The 25,229-nt window shown below is 48.8% G+C and overlaps 8 protein-coding genes across 8 annotated transcripts; 4 read left to right on the forward strand and 4 right to left on the reverse strand.

The window, feature by feature from the left end:
* Positions 1 to 158: 158 nt before the first annotated feature.
* On the forward strand, positions 159 to 1,112 carry N7520_004525 (ankyrin repeat domain-containing protein; the record flags this gene model as incomplete). The annotated part of the gene is made up of 1 exon (XM_057138459.1): positions 159 to 1,112. One exon carries the CDS (start codon positions 159 to 161, stop codon positions 1,110 to 1,112), a length of 954 nt encoding a protein of 317 aa, XP_056996666.1.
* Positions 1,113 to 2,821: 1,709 nt separating this feature from the next.
* On the forward strand, positions 2,822 to 3,705 carry N7520_004526 (uncharacterized protein; the record flags this gene model as incomplete). The annotated part of the gene is made up of 2 exons (XM_057138460.1): positions 2,822 to 2,882; positions 2,939 to 3,705. 2 exons carry the CDS (start codon positions 2,822 to 2,824, stop codon positions 3,703 to 3,705), a joined length of 828 nt encoding a protein of 275 aa, XP_056996667.1.
* A 2,851-nt stretch (positions 3,706 to 6,556) lies between these two features.
* Positions 6,557 to 7,490, reverse strand: N7520_004527 (aromatic alcohol reductase; the record flags this gene model as incomplete). Its single annotated transcript, XM_057138461.1, has 2 exons — positions 6,557 to 7,408; positions 7,464 to 7,490. 2 exons carry the CDS (start codon positions 7,488 to 7,490, stop codon positions 6,557 to 6,559), a joined length of 879 nt encoding a protein of 292 aa, XP_056996668.1.
* Positions 7,491 to 8,117: 627 nt separating this feature from the next.
* N7520_004528 (cytochrome P450) lies at positions 8,118 to 9,934 on the reverse strand (the record flags this gene model as incomplete). The annotated part of the gene is made up of 3 exons (XM_057138462.1): positions 8,118 to 9,528; positions 9,602 to 9,672; positions 9,722 to 9,934. 3 exons carry the CDS (start codon positions 9,932 to 9,934, stop codon positions 8,118 to 8,120), a joined length of 1,695 nt encoding a protein of 564 aa, XP_056996669.1.
* Positions 9,935 to 10,861: 927 nt separating this feature from the next.
* On the reverse strand, positions 10,862 to 12,047 carry N7520_004529 (zinc-binding alcohol dehydrogenase family protein; the record flags this gene model as incomplete). Its single annotated transcript, XM_057138463.1, has 3 exons — positions 10,862 to 11,387; positions 11,438 to 11,708; positions 11,765 to 12,047. The coding sequence occupies 3 exons, from the start codon at positions 12,045 to 12,047 to the stop codon at positions 10,862 to 10,864; spliced, it is 1,080 nt and encodes a 359-aa protein (XP_056996670.1).
* A 746-nt stretch (positions 12,048 to 12,793) lies between these two features.
* N7520_004530 (cytochrome P450) lies at positions 12,794 to 14,511 on the forward strand (the record flags this gene model as incomplete). The annotated part of the gene is made up of 4 exons (XM_057138464.1): positions 12,794 to 13,228; positions 13,307 to 13,943; positions 14,001 to 14,242; positions 14,320 to 14,511. The coding sequence occupies 4 exons, from the start codon at positions 12,794 to 12,796 to the stop codon at positions 14,509 to 14,511; spliced, it is 1,506 nt and encodes a 501-aa protein (XP_056996671.1).
* Positions 14,512 to 15,883: 1,372 nt separating this feature from the next.
* Positions 15,884 to 16,486, reverse strand: N7520_004531 (uncharacterized protein; the record flags this gene model as incomplete). Its single annotated transcript, XM_057138465.1, has 2 exons — positions 15,884 to 16,372; positions 16,433 to 16,486. 2 exons carry the CDS (start codon positions 16,484 to 16,486, stop codon positions 15,884 to 15,886), a joined length of 543 nt encoding a protein of 180 aa, XP_056996672.1.
* An 887-nt stretch (positions 16,487 to 17,373) lies between these two features.
* On the forward strand, positions 17,374 to 25,093 carry N7520_004532 (putative polyketide synthase; the record flags this gene model as incomplete). Its single annotated transcript, XM_057138466.1, has 3 exons — positions 17,374 to 17,867; positions 17,921 to 23,944; positions 23,995 to 25,093. 3 exons carry the CDS (start codon positions 17,374 to 17,376, stop codon positions 25,091 to 25,093), a joined length of 7,617 nt encoding a protein of 2,538 aa, XP_056996673.1.
* Between the last annotated feature and the right edge of the window lie 136 nt (positions 25,094 to 25,229).

Below are 25,229 nucleotides of genomic sequence, written 5' to 3' on the forward strand. Positions count from 1 at the left end.
CACAGCCCTGTGGTCATTGCTTTCATTGTGCCATTATATACTGTCTATCCTCCACTTTGGATAACCATTCCCACTTCCACCAACAACACAATATGGCCAGCAGATCACAGAGCAGGGTTCGATCCCCAGAGAACTCCGGTTAGTCCACAGTCTTTCAGATGCCATCCACCTGGCCAACACCGGAGATTCGGATGTTAGCTAACAAGATCGTAGTTTCTCAATCATCTGCCCCATACCCGGAGACTCAGAAGCGCCGGCGCCGCTCTCCTAATGAATTAGTATGGACACAACCACGTACAATTCCAGCCAATCTCCACAAAAACGCAAGAAAGGTGTCGAAATCGCCAGAGTTGCCCAAGAAGGATAGCTCACGAAGGAATTCGGGAATCCAAGAACAGCAAAAGGCCATGTCAAGCCTGCTGACACCACCCACTCAACCAAAAGATCTCCCAGGATGGAAAATGGACATGGAATTGTTCGACCTTGGAAGCGCGCCCGAGATGACAGACGACCTCATGGTCCAGAACCTCTTTAATTTCTCCGACCCTGCTCTAATTACACCGCCTATGGACCAACACTCTATGCCCTTTCAAATTGATCCGACATTTATGGATACCCATATGTCTGTTATTGGAAGTGATGGTACAGACTCGAGCGACGGTTTGCAGCTACCAGACCCGCGTCTGAACCTTGTCGGCCTCAATGGATTCAGCGCTATCCACCTTGCTGCCTATTTCGGAAAATTCTCTATCATTCGTCTTCTCCTATCTACTTGCCCCGAAGATGTAGATCTACTCAACCACGAGGCCCAAACGCCACTACACATCGCTGCAGCGGAGGGCCACTTCGAGGTTATTCCCGAACTGCTGCGCGCAGGAGCAAACACTCTCATCCAAGATGTTAACGGACGCACTGCTTTACACTTGGCTGTGTCAAAGGGTCACTTCGACGTTGCCCGTTTGCTGCTGGACAGCACTCAAGGCCACTCCATCATCCACATGGCAGACAGTGCTGGACGAAGCTCTTTACATCACGCGGTCCTGCAAGAAAATGGCGATATCGTGCGGTTATTGTTAGAGCGGGGTGCTGACCCCCGTGTTCCCGTTGGTTAAAAACGCGTCCCGTATTACTGGTAATACGTATCTCTATACGAGGTGGTGGCTTGGCGAAGAGGGCCGGTACCTGAGTCCGAGTCGCCCCTCGACGGAGTAATACCTGTGGCATTGCATGGCTGCCTTAGGCCAAAATTGGAGAGGATCATCTGTTGAAATTGCTAGACTTAGACGACTCTGCATGTGGGCTCTTGGTTTTGGATTCTCCATTATTAAAGAAGAGAATCATGGCCAATATCACCACGCCTATACCCTTATTCATCCTTTCTTTTGTCACGATTAGCGAGCTTTGCAATATAAAAATTTTCAAATGAAACCAATGGGTTTGTCTTGACTAGTTAATAATTAGTCGTGCACAATTATGGCGCGAAGGATTCCGTGGTAATAGATGTTTTTTGCGACAGATAAGTCGTGATCAGACTCTCTCCAAAATATTCCAGGGAGCCAATATCACTGGTGTCTGCATCTGACTACGTCATGAGTGCAATGGTGTACCTTTTTATGTAAATCCCCTTTTCAGAATTGGAATTTTTTATACTTCGACTGTGTTTCGTAAAATGGTGACTTGCACTCGGCTGTAGATAGTGATTGTTTCCATTCCCTCTCATGCGTGAAAATTCTGTCCATCAATCCTATCGGCTTTGCTTGCTGTGTAAGTTATCATTTAGTAGATTTCATCCATTTTCTATTGGTTTCCCCTAGTGCTGACCGAGATAAATGCTTGTTATCAGGTGGCGCTGGGCGCTGGACGGAATGGGTCTTCGGGAATACTGCAGTAGTGTTGATGAAACGGGTCCAAGTCAGATCGATGGATATGGACAGGGGTAAGATTTTCGATGAGATGGGGATACAAGGTAAGGGTATTATTCGCTTTAATATATAGCTTAATGGCAATGACCGCCACAAAGGCCACATAGTAATAACTCAAACTAGATAGCTAAAGAATCAAGATGAAGCGATTCCAACCTACAACTTTAACGTCTACTTCCACATATAGATATTGAATGAGTATTTCACAAATTAAAACATCAGAAAAAGACATTCACTTTCCATAAAGAGAACACACTTTACCTCATTCATCATACGCCTTTCCTCATTGGGTAAATTTCTATCAACTTGATTGGTTTGCTATACTCGCTGTGCATCCTTAATTCGGTATAGCGCTGTCAGACTCTACCAAGCCAGTGATTTAGTACTGACAGCTTGAAAGGATCCAGTCAAATAAACATGGCAACCATTTTCGCTTTGAAACACTCCTTCAGCATTCGCCAATGGCCTTATTTTGGAGTATCGTCTAGAAATTCCCTGAATACGGTGCTCCCCACACTGCATTGATTCATGTGGCCAAAACACAGGTGGATCCACTTTGCCTCCCAATCTTATACATGATTGGACCACATCACTCAGCGGTTTCAATTGTCACCCGATCGGGTAAGGCTCGTGGCCTTTTCGCCATCGCGTGCCCAGCAACCTTTCCGGGTTTGGTTATCTGAACTACTTCACCCCAAAACAGTAATTTACCACAGCGCTTGCAATAATAGACACCATGTGGTGTAAGCTACCCAAGTCAGGATGATCTGTAGAGGAACATATAAAGCATCCACGAAGGCGACTTCTGAGACCCATTCATCATAGCTAACAGCTCTTATTCCACAATCCTCCCGCCACCCCCAAAGAAAAACCTATATAGAGCTTCACAGATCTCCAAAATGCATACTCTCATGCTCCACGGTCACACTACTAGCGCTCTCATTTTCAAAGCGCAGACACGTGGGTTTTCCATCCGAACTCCATCTCTTGGACGTTGAAACTGACGAAATCTCAAGTCCCATTCCGATCCAAGCTGGACAAGTCATTCACCTTCGACTTCGTGGATGGTCCTTACACATTGCCGGCACCACGTGGTCTGTCAACAGTCGTTTCAACCTCTTACGGCTGGATCAAAAACAACGATATCGACAGCCTACGTGAAGCTGTCCAATGGCTAACAAGCTATGTCGAGGTCAACGGACCATACGACTGCATCTGCTGTTTCTCCAAAGCTTCAGCAGTCGTAATGGCTATGCTCATGGACGAAACCCTCGTTGACACGGGACTGCGCGAGCGTATCATGCCCGGTTCAATCATCTTCATCAACGGCAGCATTGAGTACCCGTTCCTCGAGGAGCTAGGCATGCCCATCACCCCCAAAGCTCGCCAAATCAAATATAAAACCGAACAGCTGGTCAAGCAAAGAATCGAAGGCGTTGCCAAACTTGCCCGGACCCTTGTGAAGCCTGGTGTTGGTAATGGTCTCTGGGATGATACTAGCAAGTTGATGCACAACCCCAAGCGTCTGCCTCCGGTCTTCGATTGTTTTGGCTTGGATTTCACCTTCCTTCCCCAAGAGGCTTTGCTCAGCATCCCCAGTGTGCATATTGTTGGAGCAAAGGACCCTATTTGGCCTTCAGGTGTTCAGCTGGCTTATCTATGTGATCCAGCTAAGCGTCAGTTCTATGATCACCAGGGTGGTCATGATTTGCCTAGGACGCCCCAAGTGGGCGCTGATATTGCGGCGATCTTCAAGGAATTGTCTTTGAAGATGAAATGCTAGAGAATCTATCGATACATGGTGCGCAAAAATCATCTGAATGGCATTGTCGCACTGCCGAGGTGCTGGTCAAATTTTATGCGGGACATATCGACGACAATGACTTATGATACATATGCAAGTGCACTTAGTATCACTATCTCAACAGATTGCTTGAAAGGCCTGGCGTTTTGGTTGCATTTTTCCTATTATCTCCCTATATCTCATGAATTCATAAACCTAGTGATAAAGCATCAAATGTCCAATGGCGTTATTCTTTTTCCCTTCTACACCTTCTAGGTCCATAGACTATCCGACTTTCCATACTCAGCGTACCCGTAGACAGAGTTAATTTCCATAGATAAGCCTGCACTGTATCTTGCTTGGCCCCCATGAAACTTTGTTGATTGGATCATCAAAGCTATTACTGCAAACGACCCACTTGCTTTTTATTTCCCAAATTGGGAATTCTCAAGAACGTCAAAGCATCTAGGGCCAATTTGACATGTAAGTGTCTTCTGGAATTTCTAGTGAGCCAGGTTACCAGTTGAATAGGCATCTCAATTGGATTAGGATTTCACCAGTTGAAGGCAAGATAGGAATTAAAATAGTCTCACGCAGATTCCCGAAACTTCTCGATTGTGCCATGCCACCTAAATGTTCCAACCCGTTTTGAGGTGTTGCTTTGATCACCCTGCCTTTTCCTCACCGCTCCTACAGCCAACCTGTGCTTATTCGTTACAAGGTGTGATTAGGGGCGGTATAGGGCTGAAAAAGGCGGGTCAGGGTATAAAGAGAAAAAGTCAGCCACGTTTGGCCCCTTCCCAGGTGCGGCTACAAATTTCTTTTCCTTGAACAAATAGTAAAAGTCTGTATTAAATTTAGGGCTTCAGTGACGTAATGAAAGATTAAGATAGTCGATTAACTAATATAAGCATATCCATACGCGGAATTTCTTGCATTTGCCAACATTCAGAAGAAAATATTTTCCAATCAGAAAAGTCATCTGACCCGACGTGGCCAAATAATATAGCTGATAGTCGTGAGAAGGAAAGCCGGGCAACCTAGCTTTTTATGGCCTATTTGGTAGAGGGGGAGAAAGTCGGTCGATTTCTGTCCGAAAGTATGGAGATCTATCAGGATCATGTGAATCAGCTTCCAGATGAGCTTCTCTATGCAATCTTTGCGGAAATAGGTCAGATCAGCGATCCGTATCCATATTTCGACTCCGAGAACCGAATACCCTGCGACCATACGGGATCCATTTTGAGTACACTTCACGCATTATCATTAACATCCCGGAGATTCTACACAATCGCCCAGGAAGTTCTCTATCATACAGTTCGCTTGTTATACCATACGCGGCGACGTAAATTCTTCAGAACAATTGTCGAACTATCCCGCCTCGCCAAACACGTCAAGACTATATTCTATACTCCGGGGATACTCTACCATCCTTATAACGAACCACCTCCATCGGATCTGGGTTGCTTTTGGGCCACCCTTCAGAGATTAGCTCCATTAATTCCAGAAATCACTTGGCAGTGGTATCGCAGAATCGAGAAGGGGTACTCGGCTCTCGAGCTTGTCTGTTTGCTTGTCCGGCTTGAAAATCTACAGCGATTTCAACTTGATGTAGGCGATGGAACTTTCAAAGAACATTTCTTTATATTTCTCGACACAGTCTACAGACTTATTCCCCCTGGGCCCGGCTGTTAATTCTTGACAAGATTGGAAAAATTCTGCGTTGACCTTTGACATACGTCCTTCGTCACCGCAACTCATGCATTATTACCTTCAAAACCTACGGATGCTATTTCTGGCTGCGCCCTTTGTCAGCACCTTAGCAAAGCCTTACTTTCAAGACAAAGACTATGCATTCTCAACTGTTCGTGATCTACGGCTTCTAGCGTCGAGGTTACCACTGGATATGCTGAAAGATCTACTGCGTCAATTTGATGCACTTGAGGTCTTCCACTATGAATTCTCCTCGGATATCGAGAGGGATGATCTTTCACTTCTGAAACCAGCTGTGGATATACATGAGCGTACTCTGAAATATCTTCGGGTCACAGCTCTATTCGATCAGTGGAGGATAATTCGCCGCAGACTACATAACAAGCACCCATCGTGCTTCCGTGGCTATTCTGCTCTCACACATCTTGAAGTGCCAGATCTCGCGCTGGTGAGGGGGCAAGCAACAGGCATTGACGTGGATGCATGGTTGTTATTACCTTCCCAACTGGAAGAGCTAGTGGTAACAGCTTCTCTGTACAAAGAGAGAGCACTAACTTTCATTATCAATACGGTGTCCGATTGCAAGTCGCTCCCAGCGCTACAGAAGGTGACCCTCCGCAGCCAGAGGTATGCGGATCCTCACTTGAATGAGTTACTTTTTGATCTTTCAAGATCTTGTCATTCAAGAGGGGTCATTCTGTCTCACCAGCTGATACATCATCGCGCAAATGAATAGCCAAAGTCTTAGTAGAGTTCAAAGCTGTAAATGTGGGTAGTTGAGCCGTATATAGCTGATCTATATGATAGGCGCACGGATTTTGGGACGCCCTATAATAAACCAACGAATAGCCGTCAGACTTTATTGAAATCAATGAGAGGACAGTCCGAGTCCATACCAAGGAAAGAAGCAAAAGGGCGAGACTCACTAGTCACGAGAGATATGCTAAAGAGCGGGGCAGGGACCCAATACAAAGTGGGTCTTAATAATCTCTTTGATGAAATTCGTAAAATTTGGACGTGCGATGCCACCACATGTAAACATTACAGAAATTTCCAACTAAGAATACGAGGTACCCTGGATATAATATGGATTGGCGCTATATTATTATAATGCTGATGCTTAATTTGTTGACAAAGTTCATTGGAAGAAGCCACAAATGTTTTCGTCGGACAAAGGCTTTAAGCCAAATGCTTCGTTGAAAAGCTTGTCGGTCTCGAAAAGACTTCCGAATCCTTCGCCAAAGACACCCCGGAAAAGGAACAGATGAGCAAAGACTTGTGGGTTCGGGACCGGCTTGCTCAATTCCTCAAATGCCTCCTTCTCCAAATCAATTGTCGGGACGGTCTTTGTATCAATACTCTTACCGGACAAATCTAATAGCTGTTTCTGGGAGACAGTCGCAGAGCTGATGTAGACTGTCTTGTTCTCGGTCTCTGGGAGGTGATTGATGATTCCAGCAACCCCGCGTCCAACATCTGCCAGAGTGGTAGTACTAAACTTTCGCTCGCCGCCATCATACAAGCTTGCAACAGGGCCGGAGAGGTTGAGCAAAAATCCCACTTTAAGACCCCAGTCGAGGAATGGACCAGTTATAAGGAATGTGTAGCTCAGACCAGAATCCTTGTTGGCCTTCTTAAGATGTTCCTGGACAGCAACCTTGTCGCCAAAAACAGGGAGCTTGGCAGTATTGGGGTGGGTCGTGTCGCATCCGTATTCTGATGGAATGTAACGATTCACTCCAGCAGATACAGCGGCATCAACAAGACGGAGGTGAATATCTCGTGGCACTGCGCCCACGCCGAGTGTGCTAACCACGACATCCTGGCCAGAAAAAGCATTCTTAAGCGAGTCGAGAGACTCGTAGTCGACTTTTGCGACCTTGACTCTTGAGTCGAAGGTCTTGTCACTGTCTTGACGAGACAGAACTGTCACGTCGAATCCAGCCTCTAGCAATTGGTTCAGGACGGCTGGTCCTAGATTGCCGCTTCCCTGGTGGATTTTATTTAAGTGCAACAAACAATGGCAGCTGAACAACGTTACTTACACCAACTAGAGCAACTTTGGTGGGCATTTTGTCAGGATTTAGTTGAAAGTTGAGAGTGTTGGTGTTGGTGTTGAAGGTTGATATGATTGAAAGATGAATGGCACAACCTACGTGTTTTACCTTCCTTATATAAATATAGTAGAATATATGGCGTGATATTCTCTCATAGATTGCTCATCAATAAAATTTCTACATAATCATGGCATGTCTTTATACAAATCAGATCAACCAGTTCGGCCTCAAGGTGTCGTGATGCCGAGACCGATATGGTGACGCTTTGTAATAAGCTGAATTGATCCGCGGAATTGATCCGCAGTCCCGGAACGGCTTTGTCACTCACCAGGACGGACTATTAACTACGTGATCATGCGTAACTTTACTTAACTAATCAGGGTTCATTTTGTGCACACAACTTGAAATCAAACAGCCGTCACTCAAGTGTATAGAGGGGTTGAAAAGCAACAAATAATTCTACTCGTATGACATAGGCGAAGTAATGCAAGTTCGAATGATGATTTTGATGGGCATCAAAGGACTATTTAAAGTGAAACAAAAGGGAAGTGCTGATAAGACAAGGAACCGCAAAATAACGGAATGTGAAACAATGAACACCACTGAGGCAACATCCCCAATACTGAATTTGCTAATCAGCGCTTAATCCCTCCATCCCTCCACAATCGACCACTTCACATCGAGACCGTTAACTGGCTTCGATGACAAGCTACCAATGGTAATCGGCATCTTATCCTCATCCAAGAGCGTGGTATCAACCAGCTCAAATTTAAAGCGACCGACCCAAGCACCAATGAGACAAGTCATCTCAGCCTTGGAGAAGCCCTGTGCAATACAGCTGCGTTGACCCTGCATGAAAGACAAGTTCACATACTTGTTAATACACCCTCCATTCAAGCTGACTGTGCCATCAGCATTGATCCATCGACGTGGGTTGAACTGGTTGGCATCAGGGCCCCAGAAGCGAGAATCCCGGTGAAGACCTTTGAAGGGGATAACAATCAATGTTCCCTTTGGAACGATCTGACCATCAATCACAGTGTCTTCTAGAGCCTCACGCATAGTCTGCGGGATGGGCGGGTACCAGCGCAGAACCTCGTTCACGAAAGCTTGCATCATGGGCATCTGCTCGACATCGGCACTTGTGGCGCTGGGAGTCTGCTTTTCTTCGTCCGAAGCATCGTTGGCGTTAGGATCAGGCAAGTGGGTGCGAGCCTCTTCGCGGAGAATGGTCTGCCATTCGGGGTGGAGACAAAGCATGTAAAGGGTCCAGGTGATGCCGACAGAAATAGTTTCGTGGCCGGCTGCTAGGAAAGTGGTCATTTGGTCGATTACACCTTCTTCGTCTGCGGCTGCGACATCTTCGTATTTGAAACACAAGCTCAGGAGGTCTTTGCCTCCGTTCACTTTCTCAGCGGCCATCTGGCGCCTTTCCCGTAGAAGATCTCGACATAGGTTGCGGAACACGGGCACCGACTCGTTGAGGGTGCGGTTGATCTGGCTGGGTAGCATGTTCACGAGCCACTCGGGGAACCAGATCTTGAGCATGGCGAGGGCAACATGCCCACGGGTTGGCTCAATTGTCTTTCGGTATGCTGATGCCAGGGGTGCATCTTCATCTTGCACGGATCCAAAGTCCTCACCAATGGTGGCCATGCCAATAATGTCGAGAGCAGCACGAGAAGCCCAGTGTCCAACTTCGAAAATTGCATGATCCTTGTGAGATTTCTGCGACTGCTCAGTTACAAGCTGTGTGAGCTTTTGTGTCACTTCGCAGGTTTTGCCCCAGAAGATGGGGTACATCTCGCGAATGTGCTTCGGGGCAAAGATGGGCATAAAAACACGTCGCTGCTGCCGGTGCTTGTCAAGTTCAGACAAGACGAGACCTTCTCCGAGAATCTTCCCGGCAACAGCCCTTGCCAGTACTGGCTTCTTGAATTCATCGATGCGTGTGGCAACCTCCTGAATGGTCTTGGGTGCCGTGACAATAATTCTTGACGTGTTTAAGATACTGCGGTAGTAAATTAAGCCGTCATTGGGGATCTCGTGAATCCTAAGATCAATATATTAGTTAGCTTTCTAGACCTTCACTGATCATGTACTACATAAGGAATTATTATTCTCACCACTTTCTCTCGACCTCGCCAGTTCCCGCGTTAAAGATCTTTTTAAAGTGACCATTCCACCAGCTTCCACCCTGCAATTCATTAGCTTCTGTGTACGCCAATCGTCATTATAAGTCTCACCTTAGGCTGAGGTAGCTTTGTAAGGGGGTTCAGCCAAAGAGGCCTCAAAATTCTCGCATAGATCACCAACATCAATAAGGCAATGGAGTAGAGAATTGCAAAGGTTCCGATATAGCCACGGGCAAAAAACCCCGATGTCGGTCCATGATGAACCAATCCGTATGTAGCCACAACCACTGCAATCTGAGTGAATTGCCAGCCGGTTATCGCCATTTTGACTTTGGAAACAGAAAGCAAGTAGTGATAATTTGGAGAGGGAAAATATGCTTAACCTAAGTTAAGATCTGCGCTCAAAAGTGGGCCAGCCACAAGAATAATTAAAAGGCAGATAAACAGGGGGCGATAGTGAATGAGTGAGGTTTTACTGGTGCCGCACTCAAGCATGTAAGTACTTTTACTGTCGAGTTAGCTGATCGACATTTGAGTAAGCACTCATTTCCTAATTTGGAAATCTGGGGGCTACTTTCCTAAAATGGTTTCTTCAACGGGCAAGGTGTAAGTGTAAATCTCCGCTGGTGAGAATATAACTAACAATAGAATCATATGAACCGTTTTTGGTACAACCGCCCGATTTTCATCATGCCATAAATGACTCCGGTTTGCCAGTACATGATTTAGCTTTTCGGCTTGCCTTTTTGAATCTAGGCTTCTAGAAATCTTCGCTTTCTATGTTTCTCTGACATTTCGTGGACTTCTTGGGGGTAATTTCTCTATTGTATGATTATTCTATCATTCGATTCAATGTTCGTAGTAGGATCATCTTGATCCAGCGGGGCTTACCACTGGCTCAAGTAATTGAGATAGCTCAGTTGGATTATTTTGAGACTCTCAAATGCCAAATAGATATATTTTTATTTACTAAGTCTAAGACTACCATCATACTAGGATTCTGGTTTTCTCGAAGTCATAAAAATATCTTCTATGCAATCACCTGGGCAGGTCAAGCCCAGGAGCACACGTTGGATTTCAACAAAAATAACAAGCGGATATTGAGTATTCACCTAGGTTTAAAATTTCATACAACATTCAAGTAAATAAATCTAATTGAATACTAAGTAGAGCTGAGATGGAGTAGGCGGCAAAGGGCCATGACACTGTTTCTGGGGTAGTTCATGCATTATGCGAGTCAAAAATCCGAACTCAAGCAAGGGAGTAGACAAGCTTGACACCACTGATCTCTCCGCTGCGAATCTTTTGAACTCCCTCTGGAATTCCACCCAGACCACCAGCTTCCAGCTTCACGGTGTGAGGACGGAGCTTGCCATCATCCAATAGTTTTTGGAAGACCTCATATAGGGGAAGGGAAACATCCAAAATGCTAAGGTCATCAGGGCATTGAAATGGAGGAGGCCAGCTAGAACCATCACCGTTGATACGGGTAGCAAGAATCCAGTCCGGCTCGATGACCTTGCGGTTATGCAAGTGCTCGCTGAATGGGTTCAGCGCCACGTACTTGCCGCCCGCGCGTCCCATGGCAGCGTAGCAGAATCGCATGGAGGAGTCCTCCGCGAAACAGTCGATAATGAATTCCAGCTCGTTGTTGGTGTCAGCGCGGATCTTGGCCGCACAATCGGGGGTCTTGTAGTCGTACACCACGTCCGCGCCGTAGGACTTGACGAAGTCGAAATTGTGGGGAGAGCATGTTGCGATTGTAGGGAATCCGCACCTAGGATATACTGTTAGTAAATTTTTAGCCAAGCAATGCGGATGACTTACAATTTCAGCAGCTGTAGAACCATGGTTCCGGTGGATGTACTTCCACCGTAGACCAGAACAGGAGGCTTGGGCTCATCTCCCTCCTTGGGTCCTTCCAAGAGGTTTCCAGGCCACTTCAGTGACCAAAACAGACACATGGCAGCCGAAGCGATCGAAGTGCCCATTGAAGCCGCATCAGTAATGGACATGTTTTCAGGCACACCCAAGGACAAATTGGCTTGAAGCTTAACATATTGGGCAAATGAACCGCACAGCGGCTTCTTTTTGTTCACTAAAAAATCAATGTTAGCTTCGAGTCCATCGCATCAAGACAAGGTGTGATCTTACTTCCACTGGCGGACCCGCATACTCGGTCTCCGACCTTGAAGAGGGTCACGTCATCTGCAACGGCCAGAACTGTGCCCGCACAGTCAAAGCCGAACATGACACCAGGAGTCACGAAGTCGCCAATGAGCTTTGTATCGACAGGGTTCAAGGCCACCGCGGCAGTCTTGATGATAATTTCCCCGGGCAAGAGAGCAGGAACCTTGACATCGTTTGAGACCATGAATTCGCCCGCTGGGCCGGCAATGATGGCCGTTTGGGTTTGGGGGATGGTAGAGGCAGACATTGTTAACGCTATGCTGGTATATTGAAGGGTATAATGAGAAAGAGAGAGTAGGAAAGTGAATGTGATATGGTCTGCGAATTATCGGGGGTTTTTAGATTCTTTGCACTTAACGCTGTTGAAGTTGGTTAACTTATAAGCATTTCCGTCATCTATACCTGATCAATTGCCTGAATAAACTTAGCTGGGAACATGGTAAGCGCGTTAGGATTGGTTAGTTTGACAGCCCCCACTTTGGGGCCGAGAGATTGTTTGGCCCCCGGAGTTGGTGATGATGAACATTTTCCTTACTCAACTGGGAACAGGCTCAATGGTAGCCGCAGTGGGGCTTTCAAGCTGCCTATTTTTGGGGCTTTGGGGGCCTTTACCTTATATGGTAATGACGAAATGTTTACTTTATGATTCCACGTGGGTTTTGACGGGGATTGCTTTAAGGTTTCAGTCATCTTTGATCAAATCCACATATTTAGATGAAACGCCGATGATTTAGACCCCAATCAAATTGTCCATTCCAGTTTCATCGCCTTCATGTGAATATTGCATGACTCAATATGGCTATGTTTAAGCAAATATTCATTCAATAAAAATTTGATCATCTAGCTCTAGGAGACTTTTCTGGATTTCGTGCTCTCAAACCTCCACTTAACAACATTCTCTCCACAACGCCAACAGAACCACAAACCTTCTGCAAGGTGTTTGAATTGTCACTCTAACAGACCAAGGCAGATTTTCCTGCTGCGTTTCCAACTATGCTGTCTACTGTTATGGCCCAGAGCCCTTGGCACATCTTCGCCGTCGGTATCGTGATCGTGCTAATTGGCGCGCGTGTGCGACGATACTTGGAGATTCACACGTTCAAGAAGACTCACGGATGTGAGCCTCCTGTCCGCGCTCCTCAAAAGGAGCGCATCATTGGGTGGACCGCATACCAGCATCTTCAAAAGACGAGGCGGGAACATATCAGCTTGGAACAGACATTTCGTAGAGCCATGGATATCGGTCGCACGAACACGGCTGTGGTAATGGGTCAAGAGATTATCTCCACCTGCGATCCGGAAAATATCAAGACCGTTCTGGCGACGAATTTCAAGGATTATGGCATTGGTCCTAGGATGCATGCCATGGGACCTTTGCTGGGAGAAGGTATTTTCACTACGGACGACGAGCGGTGGCAGCATTCGAGGGTGAGTTCACTGCAAAGCTTTTGAAGTTGGGAAATACATTTCCTAGTAGTTGAGAGCGGCTATAGCTGACTTGAACAGGCTTTAATTCGACCTAGTTTCACACGTACGCAGGTTGCCGATCTCAGCAGCCTTGAAACACACGTTCAGGCTCTCATCTCATGTGTGCCTGCTCAAGATGGAACAACGATCGATTTACAGCCCTTGTTCTTCAACTTGACTATCGATAGTGCCACAGACTTCCTGCTAGGCCAGTCGGTTAGTTGTCAGGGAAGCGCTGTCGGCTCACCCGCATGGGAATTTTCTGAAGCCTTCGACCACGCCGAGCAAGTGCTCCACAAGCGTGGTGAATTGGGCGCCTTAGCATGGCTGATCCGTGACAAAAAATTCGAACCCGCCTGTAAGGTTGTTCACGAGTTCACCGACAAATACATTCGCGAGGCACTGAAGGGCGACACCAAGGCAGGCCGATACAACCTTTTGGCGGAGTTGGCAGGTGCCTGTAGTGATCCCATCCAAATTCGAAATGAGCTCCTGAACGTTCTCCTAGCCGCCAGAGATACCACAGCTGGCCTGCTTAGCAGCGTATTCTATCTCCTGGCCCGCAACCCAGATGCATGGGACAAACTTAGTCAAGAGGTAGGCGAACTGGACGGCAAAGCCCCCGATTACAAATTCCTGAAGGAGATGCCTTATCTAAAGAGCGTCTTGAATGAGAGTAAGAGAGCCCAGCATACCTGATACAAAGCACAGCCCAGACGCTCACATCTCAAAGCACTTCGTGTCCTCCCGCCGGTCCCAATTAACATGCGCTTCGCACGCAATGATACCGTCCTCCCCCATGGCGGCGGTCCAGATGGACTGTCTCCAATGTTTGTTGGCAGAGGAAGCCGAGTATTCTACTCAATTTGGGCCATGCACCGGCTTCCAGAGATATGGGGCGATGACGCCGAATCGTTCCGCCCTGAGCGCTGGATGGATGACAAGGTCCCTTTGCGTCCCGGATGGGGTTTCCTGGTTAGTTCGCCCGAACATTCTTTCCCCTGCCTCCTGCGAGAGGAACCAAAACTACACTGCTGACAAATTTCATCAAGCCATTTAACGGAGGACCGAGACTTTGCCTCGGACAGCAAAACGCCCTTGTTGAGGCTAGTTACACTGTTGTCCGGTTGTTGCAGGTGTTTGGTCGCATGGAGCCTCGGGATCCCATGCCTTGGCAGGAGAAATTGGCAGTTACAATGAGCAGCTTGAATGGTACCAAAGTTGCTCTTTGGAAGAGAAAATAGTTTGACGAGGAATTGAGAGTGCGGAAGGCTTGAGGATTCTTGTGTTAAGGTATTAGTTCAATCAATTGTTATGACCCTGATTTAATGTTGGCGCACTCTACAATATTTCTTGGTTTTGAGTGGCAATACACCTGTGCAACGCATTTAGCTCAATTGCCTCGAAAATCAAAAACAAAATTTGAATACCCATTTTTCAGCTAGATTTTGAGATTCGTCAACAGTGACTCCCCACACGTGCAGGGATCAATTTGGAACTCTCAAGGATGGTTTGCTTTTTACTAACTACTTTTGGGGGTTCAACTCAAATCCATTAAATCCCTTTCGGGGTTCAACCCATCAGTGTACAACATCCCATTCATCCATCATAAGATTTCCTAATACTAATGATAAATTTGATCTTTTCGACTTTAAAAAATTCAAAGACAATCTTTATTCTACATGTTGGTAGATTTCAAGCTCCTTGGAAGGAATTCACTTCGAACTGTTGTTTTCAAGATTGAATATCGAAAATATATATTGCACCAAGGTAACACACACATGTGCAGCTCCACCCCAGTGAGGTGTTCAAATGTTTATTGCAACTGTATACTATTGCGCTGTACATGTGGCGATGAATCAATGTGTACATGAGATATATTCATGCCTATTCAATCTTGTTTCACTTCTGCATGGCTTCCTGTCCCATCCGAATATATTCAACAGTATGTTATGGATGGCTTCCCAATTTGTTCCAGTTCTTTTGCTTTTAATGTAGAATATATTCTGTTTGTCACAGTCATGTGATATAAGCGGCTCGCGTAGCTCAGTTGGTAGAGCGCGGCACTAGTAATGCCGAGGTCTTCAGTTCAAATCTGGACGTGAGCAGTTTCTTTCTTTTTAACACCCAGGTGTTTTTGCTTTTGTAAGCAGCTCTTTGGTTCTTTCAAATTTTTTTTTTGGCTCAGATGTTTGTTTTATTTAACTCGTTCATTCTATCCGCTGACCAGTAGCTATGGGATCCGGTTATTAGGCGTCGGAATTGATCGTTGCGTCCCGTCATATAGATCGGAAACCTAGAGCTTCCAAATGCGCTTTGCTGATTTTCATTTTTCAGAAAAGCAGGATGAACATGCGTATGGCAAATGAAATACTCATAAAGGATATAATTAATTTTCTCTTTGAAGAGACCTCCTGGTCACGGCTAGATTATTCCTTATCTCAAAGTGGATAAAAAGAAGGGTGGAGTAAGTTTATTACATGTAATAGCAGCTGTGGACGGGCTCAATGAATATCCAGATTCACTTAAATTCGGTTGTAAAATTCCTTGTAAATAGCCAACATTATGAACCAAATAGCTTGACCGATCTGAGCGACGAACACTATCGGTTTATGATTAGATAGCACCAGCCCAATCGTAAACCAACTGAATAACCCTCTCCTCCTCTCCTTTCCTCGCCACTGTTCGTCGAATATATCTCCTGGTGCCATCAATAGTCGTGAAGCCCCAGATTGTGATGCTTTGCCAGCTGGTGGTCCTAACCTCAATCTCAATGACCTCTCCCTCCCAATCAGATTCACCGGATCCTGAACGGCCTCGCAAAACAACCTCCAAATCATTCGGCGAGCTGAATCGTGAGCGAACTGTCATATTGCCAAAGATCAGGTGAGGCTGGTCTCGAGGCTCCCAATCAAGAACCCTCGCCTCTTGAACAACCTGACCCATTGATGTCTGAGAAGAATCGACTTTGGACACGCCAGTCTCCGCATCCGTTGATTGATGGAGAGTGACAGAGATCGATGCGTTGGCTAGCATGCTCCGAATAATCCAGGGAACTCCCTGAAGTTCCATGACGGGAGTAACATCATCGGAAAGCTCCGAGTTCTAGATTTCCAGGTCCTTAGGTGAGCCGGAGCATGTACTTTGGAATTATTGGAATCATACCGAGTTCCATTTGCCGCTCAGATTGCGGACAGTAATTTCAGCAGGTGCTGCCATGATGTAGGTCTAAGTGGAAGGATGATCGGGGATAAACTTGCGAGAGACTGCGAGGATGAATTAATGCGACAGCATGACGTTTTGAAGGAATCATATGCTTACGTTTAGAAGCTCTTACGCATTACTATGGACTATTCGGGCAAAAAGAGTATGGGCCAGTCGTCAATGTGGTAGTTAGAAAGTATAGCCCCCAAAGCATGTTGAAGATATTGAAACGGAGAATTGATATGTGTAAGACACCAAAAATAGGGATTTCGCCCCACGGAGTTTCAGGTTTAAACATGTGTAAGATTAAAGATTAGAAAATTCTATGGATGTCGTGTCTGCAGAGCTAAAAACAATTCAAAGATACTAAAGGCCGCTAAAGTACGCTAAAGAAGACTAGCCCAGAGCTAAACCAGACATGGTTAGACAGATGGTTTATTATTAAATACGGAGTAAAGTTCTTAAGTGTTATTAGCCCCCCGCCCCCATAAACCTTCTTCAACGTCTCCCCAATGAAGTAATGTTCAGCATCAGCTTCCAAGCTTCAGGATACTACTGGGGTAAGTGGGGGCTACCCCTGCGCCCTATCCTTGTGAACTTCCGTGGAAACTCAATCCAAGGGACCCCACACTGCAACCATGTGCGTCTCCACGTGCTGTCGCGCTTGTTTGAGGCTTCTCGAGGTTTCGTTGCTTAAGTACCCTGGTTCGATCACTTTCATCAATCATCATACCAGCTCATTCTCTACTCTTTCGCATCCAAAGCATTCGACAAAATACCCCGGTTCTCTTAATAGAAAGTTCACCAGCCACGCATATTGAAACGACCTTGATATTTATATCCATTCACTCTTCTATCTACTCAGCTTAACATTCTTATACAACCTACCTCAACATTCCAAAATGGCCTACGTGAACGAACCTATTGCTGTCATTGGTAGCGGCTGCCGTTTCCCCGGTGGCTCTTCCTCGCCTTCAAAACTCTGGGAATTGATGAAATCGCCGCGGGATGTCGCCAGCAAGATCGACCGATTCAGTGCCGAAGGCTTCTACCACAAGGACGGTAGCCACCACGGCACCAGCAACGTCTTGCACTCTTACCAGCTTGAGGAGGACACTCGTGAATTCGATGCCCAGTTCTTCTCCATTCCTGGTTCTGAGGCCGAGGGAATTGACCCGCAACAGCGAATCTTGATGGAGGTGGTCTACGAGGCCCTGGAGGCCTCGGGCCACAAGATCGAGGAGCTTTCTGGCTCCGCAACCGGCATGTACGTCGGTGTTATGTGTAATGACTATGCGCATATTACCTACCATGACCTCGAATCTATCCCCAAGTATGCCGCAACGGGAACCGCCTCCTCCATTCTCTCCAACCGCATTTCCTATTTCTTCAACTGGTAAGCTTCAAAAATTCGCATCATCTCCGCATGGAGGCTAACTCTCTTCACAGGACTGGTCCCTCCATGACCATTGACACCGCTTGCTCCTCCAGTCTTATCGCGACACACCAAGCAGTTGAGCTTCTTCGCAAGGGCGAATCCAACCTGGCCGTTGCCGCTGGAGCTAATCTAATTTTTGGACCCACCAACTTTGTGGCTGAGAGCAATGTTAACATGCTTTCCCCCACCGGCCGCAGCCGCATGTGGGACAACAAAGCTGATGGATATGCTCGCGGTGAAGGTGTTGCCGCTGTAATTCTCAAGCGTCTAAGTGATGCGATTCGGGACGGTGACAACATTGACTGTGTTATTCGCGAGACCGGTGTGAACCAGGATGGCCGGACCACTGGTATCACTATGCCTAGCAGCCTCGCCCAGGCTGAGTTGATTCGTCAGACATACGCCCGAGCTGGTCTCTCGCCCCACACTGATCGCTGCCAGTACTTCGAGGCCCATGGTACAGGTACCAAGGCTGGTGATCCTCAGGAGGCTGGTGCGATTTACCGCGCTTTCTTCGAAGGTAAAGAGAATGACGACCCCAACGACAAGCTGTACGTTGGATCCATCAAGACTATTATTGGACACACCGAGGGTACCGCCGGTATTGCTGGTCTGCTTCGGGCCTCGCTGGGTATGAAGCATGGCTTCATCCCTCCCAACATGCTTTTCGAGGAACTTAACCCTGACATCGAGCCTTACTACGGTCGCCTCGAGATTTTGAAGGCTGCTAAGCCCTGGCCCAAGCTGCCTCCTGGAGTTCCTCGTCGTGCCAGTGTTAACAGCTTCGGATTCGGTGGTGCCAATGCCCACGCTATTATCGAGTCTTACGAGCCCGAAACCGCTATCCAGACTGTCACTCGAGGCGCCACCGCTGCCGTGCCATTTATGTTCTCGGCTAACTCAGAGAAGTCGCTGGTCAGCCAAATTGAGACATTCCTGGCTTACTCCGAGGGCTTGGACGAGGAGAACACCAACCTACGCGACCTGGCGTGGACCCTCTCTCGCCGATCCGCCTTCCCCATGCGTGCACCCTTTTCGGCCCTGACTCTGGAGACCCTGCGCTCCAAGCTGACTGCTGCGCTTGAGGCCAAGAAGACTGATGGAACCGCTCTTGGTGTGCGTCCTTCCCACAAGACCAACACCATCCTGGGTGTTTTCACTGGTCAGGGTGCCCAGTGGCCTCGCATGGGATACCAACTTGTCAAGTCTTCTCCTTTCGCCGCCAACCTGATGAAGTCCCTGGATGACTCTCTTCAGTCCCTGCCTGAGCAGGACCGCCCCAGCTGGTCCCTGCAGGATGAGCTTGCCAAGTCTGCTGACAGCTCCCGTGTCATGGAAGGAACCTACTCGCAGCCCCTATGCGCTGCCGTTCAGATCATTCTGGTCGAGCTTCTCAAGCAAGCTGGTATCACATTCGACGTTGTAGTCGGTCACTCTAGTGGAGAAATCGGTGCTGCCTTTGCCGCAGGCTTCTTGAAGGCTGAGGATGCCATCCGTATTGCCTACTACCGTGGTCTCTTCGGCAAGCTTGCCGCTGCGCCCAACGGGTCAACTGGCACTATGCTGGCTGTTGGTACTTCTATGGAGGATGCCAATGATCTGTGCAAGCTCTCGACAATGAAGCGCTTTGGACAGTTCAACGTCGCTGCAAGCAACTCTTCGTCCAGTGTCACTATGTCTGGTGATCTCGCCGCGATTGAGCGAGCCAAGTTCATCTTTGAGGATGAGAGCAAGTTTGTTCGCTCACTCAAGGTCGACACCGCTTACCACTCGCACCACATGCAGCCCTGCTCCGAACCATACATGGATGCCATGGCCCGCGTCAAGATCGCCATTCAGGAGCCCAACCCCAACTGCAAGTGGTACTCCTCAGTTCTGGGAGGTGACCTTGTTACCAGCGACATGAACAAGCAGCTCGCTGGCTCTTACTGGAAAGACAACCTGTTGCAGCCCGTTCTGTTCTCTCAGGCTCTTGAAAGCGCTCTTGAGAAGAACGGTGCTCCCGCTCTGGCCCTTGAGGTTGGTCCTCACCCAGCCCTTAAGGGTCCGGCCAGCATGGTGATCGAAGAGGCTCTGGGCACCACTATCCCGTACTCCGGCGTCCTCGGCCGCAAGTCCAACGATGTTGAAGCTTTCACCGACGCAGTCGGAGCTGTCTGGGCCAACGTTGGTGGCTCAGAAATCTCCTTCGGACCCCTCGACGCCGCGTTTGCGGATTCTGCCGCCGATAAGCCCCAATTCCTGCGCAGCATGCCAGGCTACACTTGGGACCACAGCCAGACTTTCTGGGCTGAGTCTCGTGTCTCTAAGGCGATGCGTATGCGCCAACATGGCCACCACGAGTTGCTGGGTGTCCGTATGGACAGCGGCGAGGACGAGATGCGCTGGCGCAACTTCCTCAAGCCGACCGAGATCTCATGGACCCGTGGTCACTCCATCCAGGGTCAGACCATCTTCCCAGGTGCTGGCTTTGCTTCCATGGCTATCGAGGCAGCCAAGGAATACGTGGATGATCTCGGCGAGACAATGGACCTTGTGGAGCTTGAAAACCTGCGGATCCACTGGGCCTTGAGCTTCTTAGATGAGACCATCGGCTCTGAAGTTACTGTGACCCTTTGCAACATCCAGCGAGATGATTCTTCTGACATGATTGACTGTGACTTCGTGTGCAGTGCTTGCCCCTCCAAGGACGCAGCTTTGACCACCATCTCTACTGCTCACCTCAAGCTTACCCTTGGATACGGTTCTGCCGAGACCCTCCCTTCGCGCCCCGCGCCTAATGAGGCTGACAAGATGACTGAGCTCGATGCCGATGTCTTCTACGACTCCCTGGCCAAGCTGGGCTACAACTATGCTGACATGTTCAAGACTATCACTAGCCTGAAGCGCAAGAAGCTGGCCTCGACTGGTATCCTTCACACCGCCAGCGAGGAGGACTACAAGACTAACCTGATTGTCCACCCGGCCCCTCTCGATGTCGCCTTCCAGGGCCTCTTCGCTGCCATTGGTTCCCCCGGTGACGGCCAGCTCTGGACTCTGATGGTTCCCACTATCATTCGCTCTATCAAGGTCAACCCCTTCACATGCAACCAGACTGGCTGCCTTGATAAGGACTTGGCCTTTGAAGCGAATGTGCAAGTTGAGCGCTCTAACCAGCAAGTCGGTGGTGACATCGATGTGTATGATGATGCCGGCAACGCAATGATCCAGATTGAAGGCCTGCAGGTTACTCCTGTTACCCAAATCACGGCTCGTGACGATGCCCAGAAATTTTCTGACACCACCTGGGGCAATGACAAGGCTGATGCCGCACGCGCTTACACTGAGTTCTGGAACTTGGAGTCTGAGAAGAAACGCTGGGAGGAGTCCATTTTCGTCGAGCGGACCTGCTTCTACTACATGAAGCAGCTGCACAATGCTATCAAGCCCGAAGAGATCGAGGGTCTTGAGGTACAGGCAAAGAAGTACCTCACCTGGGTTTCTTCCGTTGTCGAGAAGGTCGCTGCCGGATCTCACCCTACCATCAAGAAGGAGTGGCTGAACGACACATTCGAGAAGCTCGAATGTCCGATGTCTGAGTTCGCCCAAGAGCACGAGGAGCTCCACCACCTGATGAAACTGGGAGACCAGCTCATTCCTTTCATCCGGGGAGAGGTTTCTCTTGTGGAGCTTTTCGATGACTTCGAGGTCATTGACCGCATCTACCAGGACGGATACGGAATGCCACAGTTCCACAGCTTCTTCGGTGACTTGGTTGAGCAGCTCACTTTCAAGACTCGTCAAATGGATATTCTTGAGGTTGGTGCCGGCTCTGGATCCGCCACTCAGGCCATCATGAGTCGTATCGACTACCACTATGGCTCGTACACCTACACTGATGTCTCAGCCTCCTTCTTCCCCGAGGCCCAAGAGCTGTTCAAGGACCAAGAAGGAAAGATGTCCTTCCGCACTTTCGACATGGAAGAGGATGCAACTGAGCAGGGCTTCACTGAGCGCAGCTACGATCTTATTGTCGCCTCAAACGTTCTGCACGTCTCCAAGAACGTCGAGGAAACCTTGAAGAACCTGCGCAAGCTTCTCAAGCCTGCTGGTCACATTGTTCTGCTCGAGGTTACTGATCTCGACCACGTGCGCTCATCGTTCTATGCTGGATCCAAGCCTGGCTGGTGGGCCGCCGAGGATGGCAGAGAGCCCCAGCCCTTGCTTCTACAGAGCGGCTGGGACGCCGTCTTGAAGAAGACAGGCTTCTCTGGCATCGAGACCGCGACCCCCGAGACCCACATGTTTACTGTGCCCTACAGTGTGATGTTGAGTCAGGCCATTGACTCTCAGATCGAACTTCTTCGGGAGCCCCTCAGCCCGAAGCACAAGGATTCCATCAAGCTGCCTAAGCTCCTCGTTATTGCCGGTCAAACCGAGGCCACAGCTAAGATTCAGGATGAGATTCTCGCGATCCTTGAGCCTTTCAACTCGGAGATTCAAATTGTCTCCCGAATTGAGGACCTGAAGGAGAGCCACTTTGAGCCTAAGCAGCTTGTTCTCAACTTGATGGAGCTTGACACCAACCTGTTCGGACCTCTCACTGCTGAGCGCTGGAGTGCCCTTCAGACTCTGACTGAGAACTCCCAGAACATCCTCTGGCTGACTCATGGTGTGGGTGCTGAGAACCCATTCGCTAACATGATTGTCGGTGTTTCCCGCGCTTTGGTTCACGAGAAGCCAGACTTGAAGATCCAGGTCATTGACTTTGCTGACGGCCAGCCTATCGACACTATCTTGATTGCCGGTGAGCTTGTGAAGCTACACATTGCCAGTGTCTGGAGAACCTGGTCTCAGCCCTATGTCACTACCTGGGTCCTGGAGCGGGAGACTCGCTTCGCTGAAGGAAAGGCCATGATCCCACGTGTTGGACCCTGCAAGCCTCTTGATGCTCGCTACAACGCATCCCGCCGCAAGATTTATGAGGAGGTTGATCTTAAGAGCTCCGTTGTTGCTATCAGCTCGAAGCACGGTGTCTGCGATGTACAGGAGGTGCGGAAGCCATTCTGGGCCGTTGCCGACCCAGAGCTCATTGAGGTTGAGGTTGCTCATTCCACCCTGGCTCCTCTCGCGATTCCCTCGCTCGGATCTCTCCACCTTATTGTTGGTCAGATTGTTGGCACGGGCCAGACCGTCCTTGCACTGTCTGAGACTCTGCAATCCAAGGTCTCCCTGCCCCAAAATCAGACTCTCTCCTTGGATTTCTCATTGGACCAGACCCAGGAGCTGCTCGTTTCTGTTGCCAGCTACCTACTGGGTAACTACCTCCTCTCCCACTCCGCTAAGGGCAACTCCATCATGGTCCACGAGCCTACCCCTGCTCTGGCGGCCGCTCTGAAGGATCTGGCCCAGGAGCGCGACACTGCCCTGAGCATGACAACATCTTCCCCATCCGAGGAGCTGCAGTACATCCACCCCCGCGCCCACCGGCGCACTATTCAGGGTGCATTCCCTGCCAAGCTATCCGCCTACGCCAGCTTCCCAAGTGCCCACGACTCTTCCAAGTCGGGAGAGCACATCGAGAAGTACCTGCCCTCTTATGTCAAGCGGATCTCTCCCAATGACTTCCTGGGTGGCCTGGCTTACCTGCAGCCCCAGGCTAACCCCGAGGCTGCTCTTGAGCTGCTCCAGAAGGGACAAGCCTTCTTCGAGGCTCACTCTGATCTCGACTACACCGAGCGTGTGCAGCAGGTTGGCCTGGATGAGGCTCCGGGCTACGAGTGTGACAAGACCAACGGTACTCTTGAGGTCCTCAACTTTGCTGATCAGTCTGTCGCCTTTGGCGCTCTCTGCCCTCCTGAGGATGATGTTGAGTTCCGCTCTGACAAGACCTACTGGCTTGCTGGTCTTACCGGAGAGCTTGGTCTTTCTCTTACCCGCTGGATGGTTGAGCGTGGTGCTCGCTACATCGTTCTAACTTCTCGTAACCCCAAGGTCAGCGAGAAGTGGATTGATTCTGTGCAGTCCACTGGTGCCATTGTCAAGTGTCTGCCTATGTAAGTCAAACGCCCTTGATCACTTGATACTTTTACTAACAATCTTCCAGGGACATTACCAATGCTGAATCGGTCATGAAGACCTACGCTCACATCACTTCTGAGTTCCCTCCCATTGCTGGTGTTTGCAACGGTGCCATGGTGCTGAACGATGGCGTTCTTGCCAACCAGTCCTTCGAGGACTTCAACGCTACTCTGACCCCCAAAGTCAAGGGTACTCAGTTCCTCGACTCCCTCTTCCAGAAGAACGACTTGGACTTCTTCATCATCTTCTCGTCGCTCTCCTTCGTCACCGGAAACATCGGTCAATCCAGCTACGCCGCTGCCAACTCCTTTATGGTCAGTGTTGCCGAGGGTCGTCGCAAGAAGGGTCTTGCCGGCTCCGTCATGAACCTGGCTGGTATTTTCGGTATTGGATACATCACCCGTCGCGATGTCAAGCTCCTTGACCACCTTGCCAAGATGGGTTACGAGAACATCTCCGAGTGGGACTACCTCCAGTTCTTCGCCGAGGCCGTCAAGGCCGGTAAGCCCGAGACCAGTGCCCAGTACCCGACCTGGGAGATCCACTCTGCCATCAAGCCCGTCGACTCTGATGCCAAGAACCCCCCTCCCTGGTTGGAGGTTCCCCGGTTTTCCTGGTACCGCCGTGTGCGCGCCAGTGCCACACAGGATGGCGAGGGTGGTGCAGTCTCTGTCCGCGACCAGCTCAAGGAGCAGACCACCATGGAAGGTGTTAACAAGGCTCTCCTCGCAGGCTTCGTGGCTGTCTTGTATAAGCTTCTCGGTATGCGCCCTGAGGATGGAGTTATCTCTCCCAGCACTCCACTGATCGAGCTGGGTATCGATTCCTTGGTTGCTGTTGACATGCGAGTCTGGTTCTCGCGCGAGCTGGATCTCGACCTACCAGTCTTGAAGTTGCTTGGTGGTGCTACTGTTGAGGATATGGTTGAAGATGCTGTCTCAAGATTGTCACCTGAGTTGATTCCCAATGTTCAGGAGGCACAGTCTTCTACTGAGGGTGAGGGCGAAGCCAAAGAGGAGAATGCTGCGGACTCGGACTCCCAGAGCAGCGGTGAAGTTACTACTTCCACTGTCATCACGCCCCCCGCAAGTGAGGTTGACTTTAATGATTCCAAGAAAGAATAGATAGATCGCTTTGACTTTGAACATGTGTTAAAATTATGTCATAATTAAATACAAATTGCTTTTGCTCTCAACCTTGTTCCTTGAACTTTCTACAATAGACTTTACTCCTAACTCACCCTAATAAATTAGAAAGGCC

The sequence above is a fragment of the Penicillium odoratum genome, assembly GCF_028828045.1.
Source record: "Penicillium odoratum strain IBT 22623 chromosome Unknown utg000004l_segment0_segment0, whole genome shotgun sequence".
Classification (NCBI taxonomy): domain Eukaryota; kingdom Fungi; phylum Ascomycota; class Eurotiomycetes; order Eurotiales; family Aspergillaceae; genus Penicillium; species Penicillium odoratum.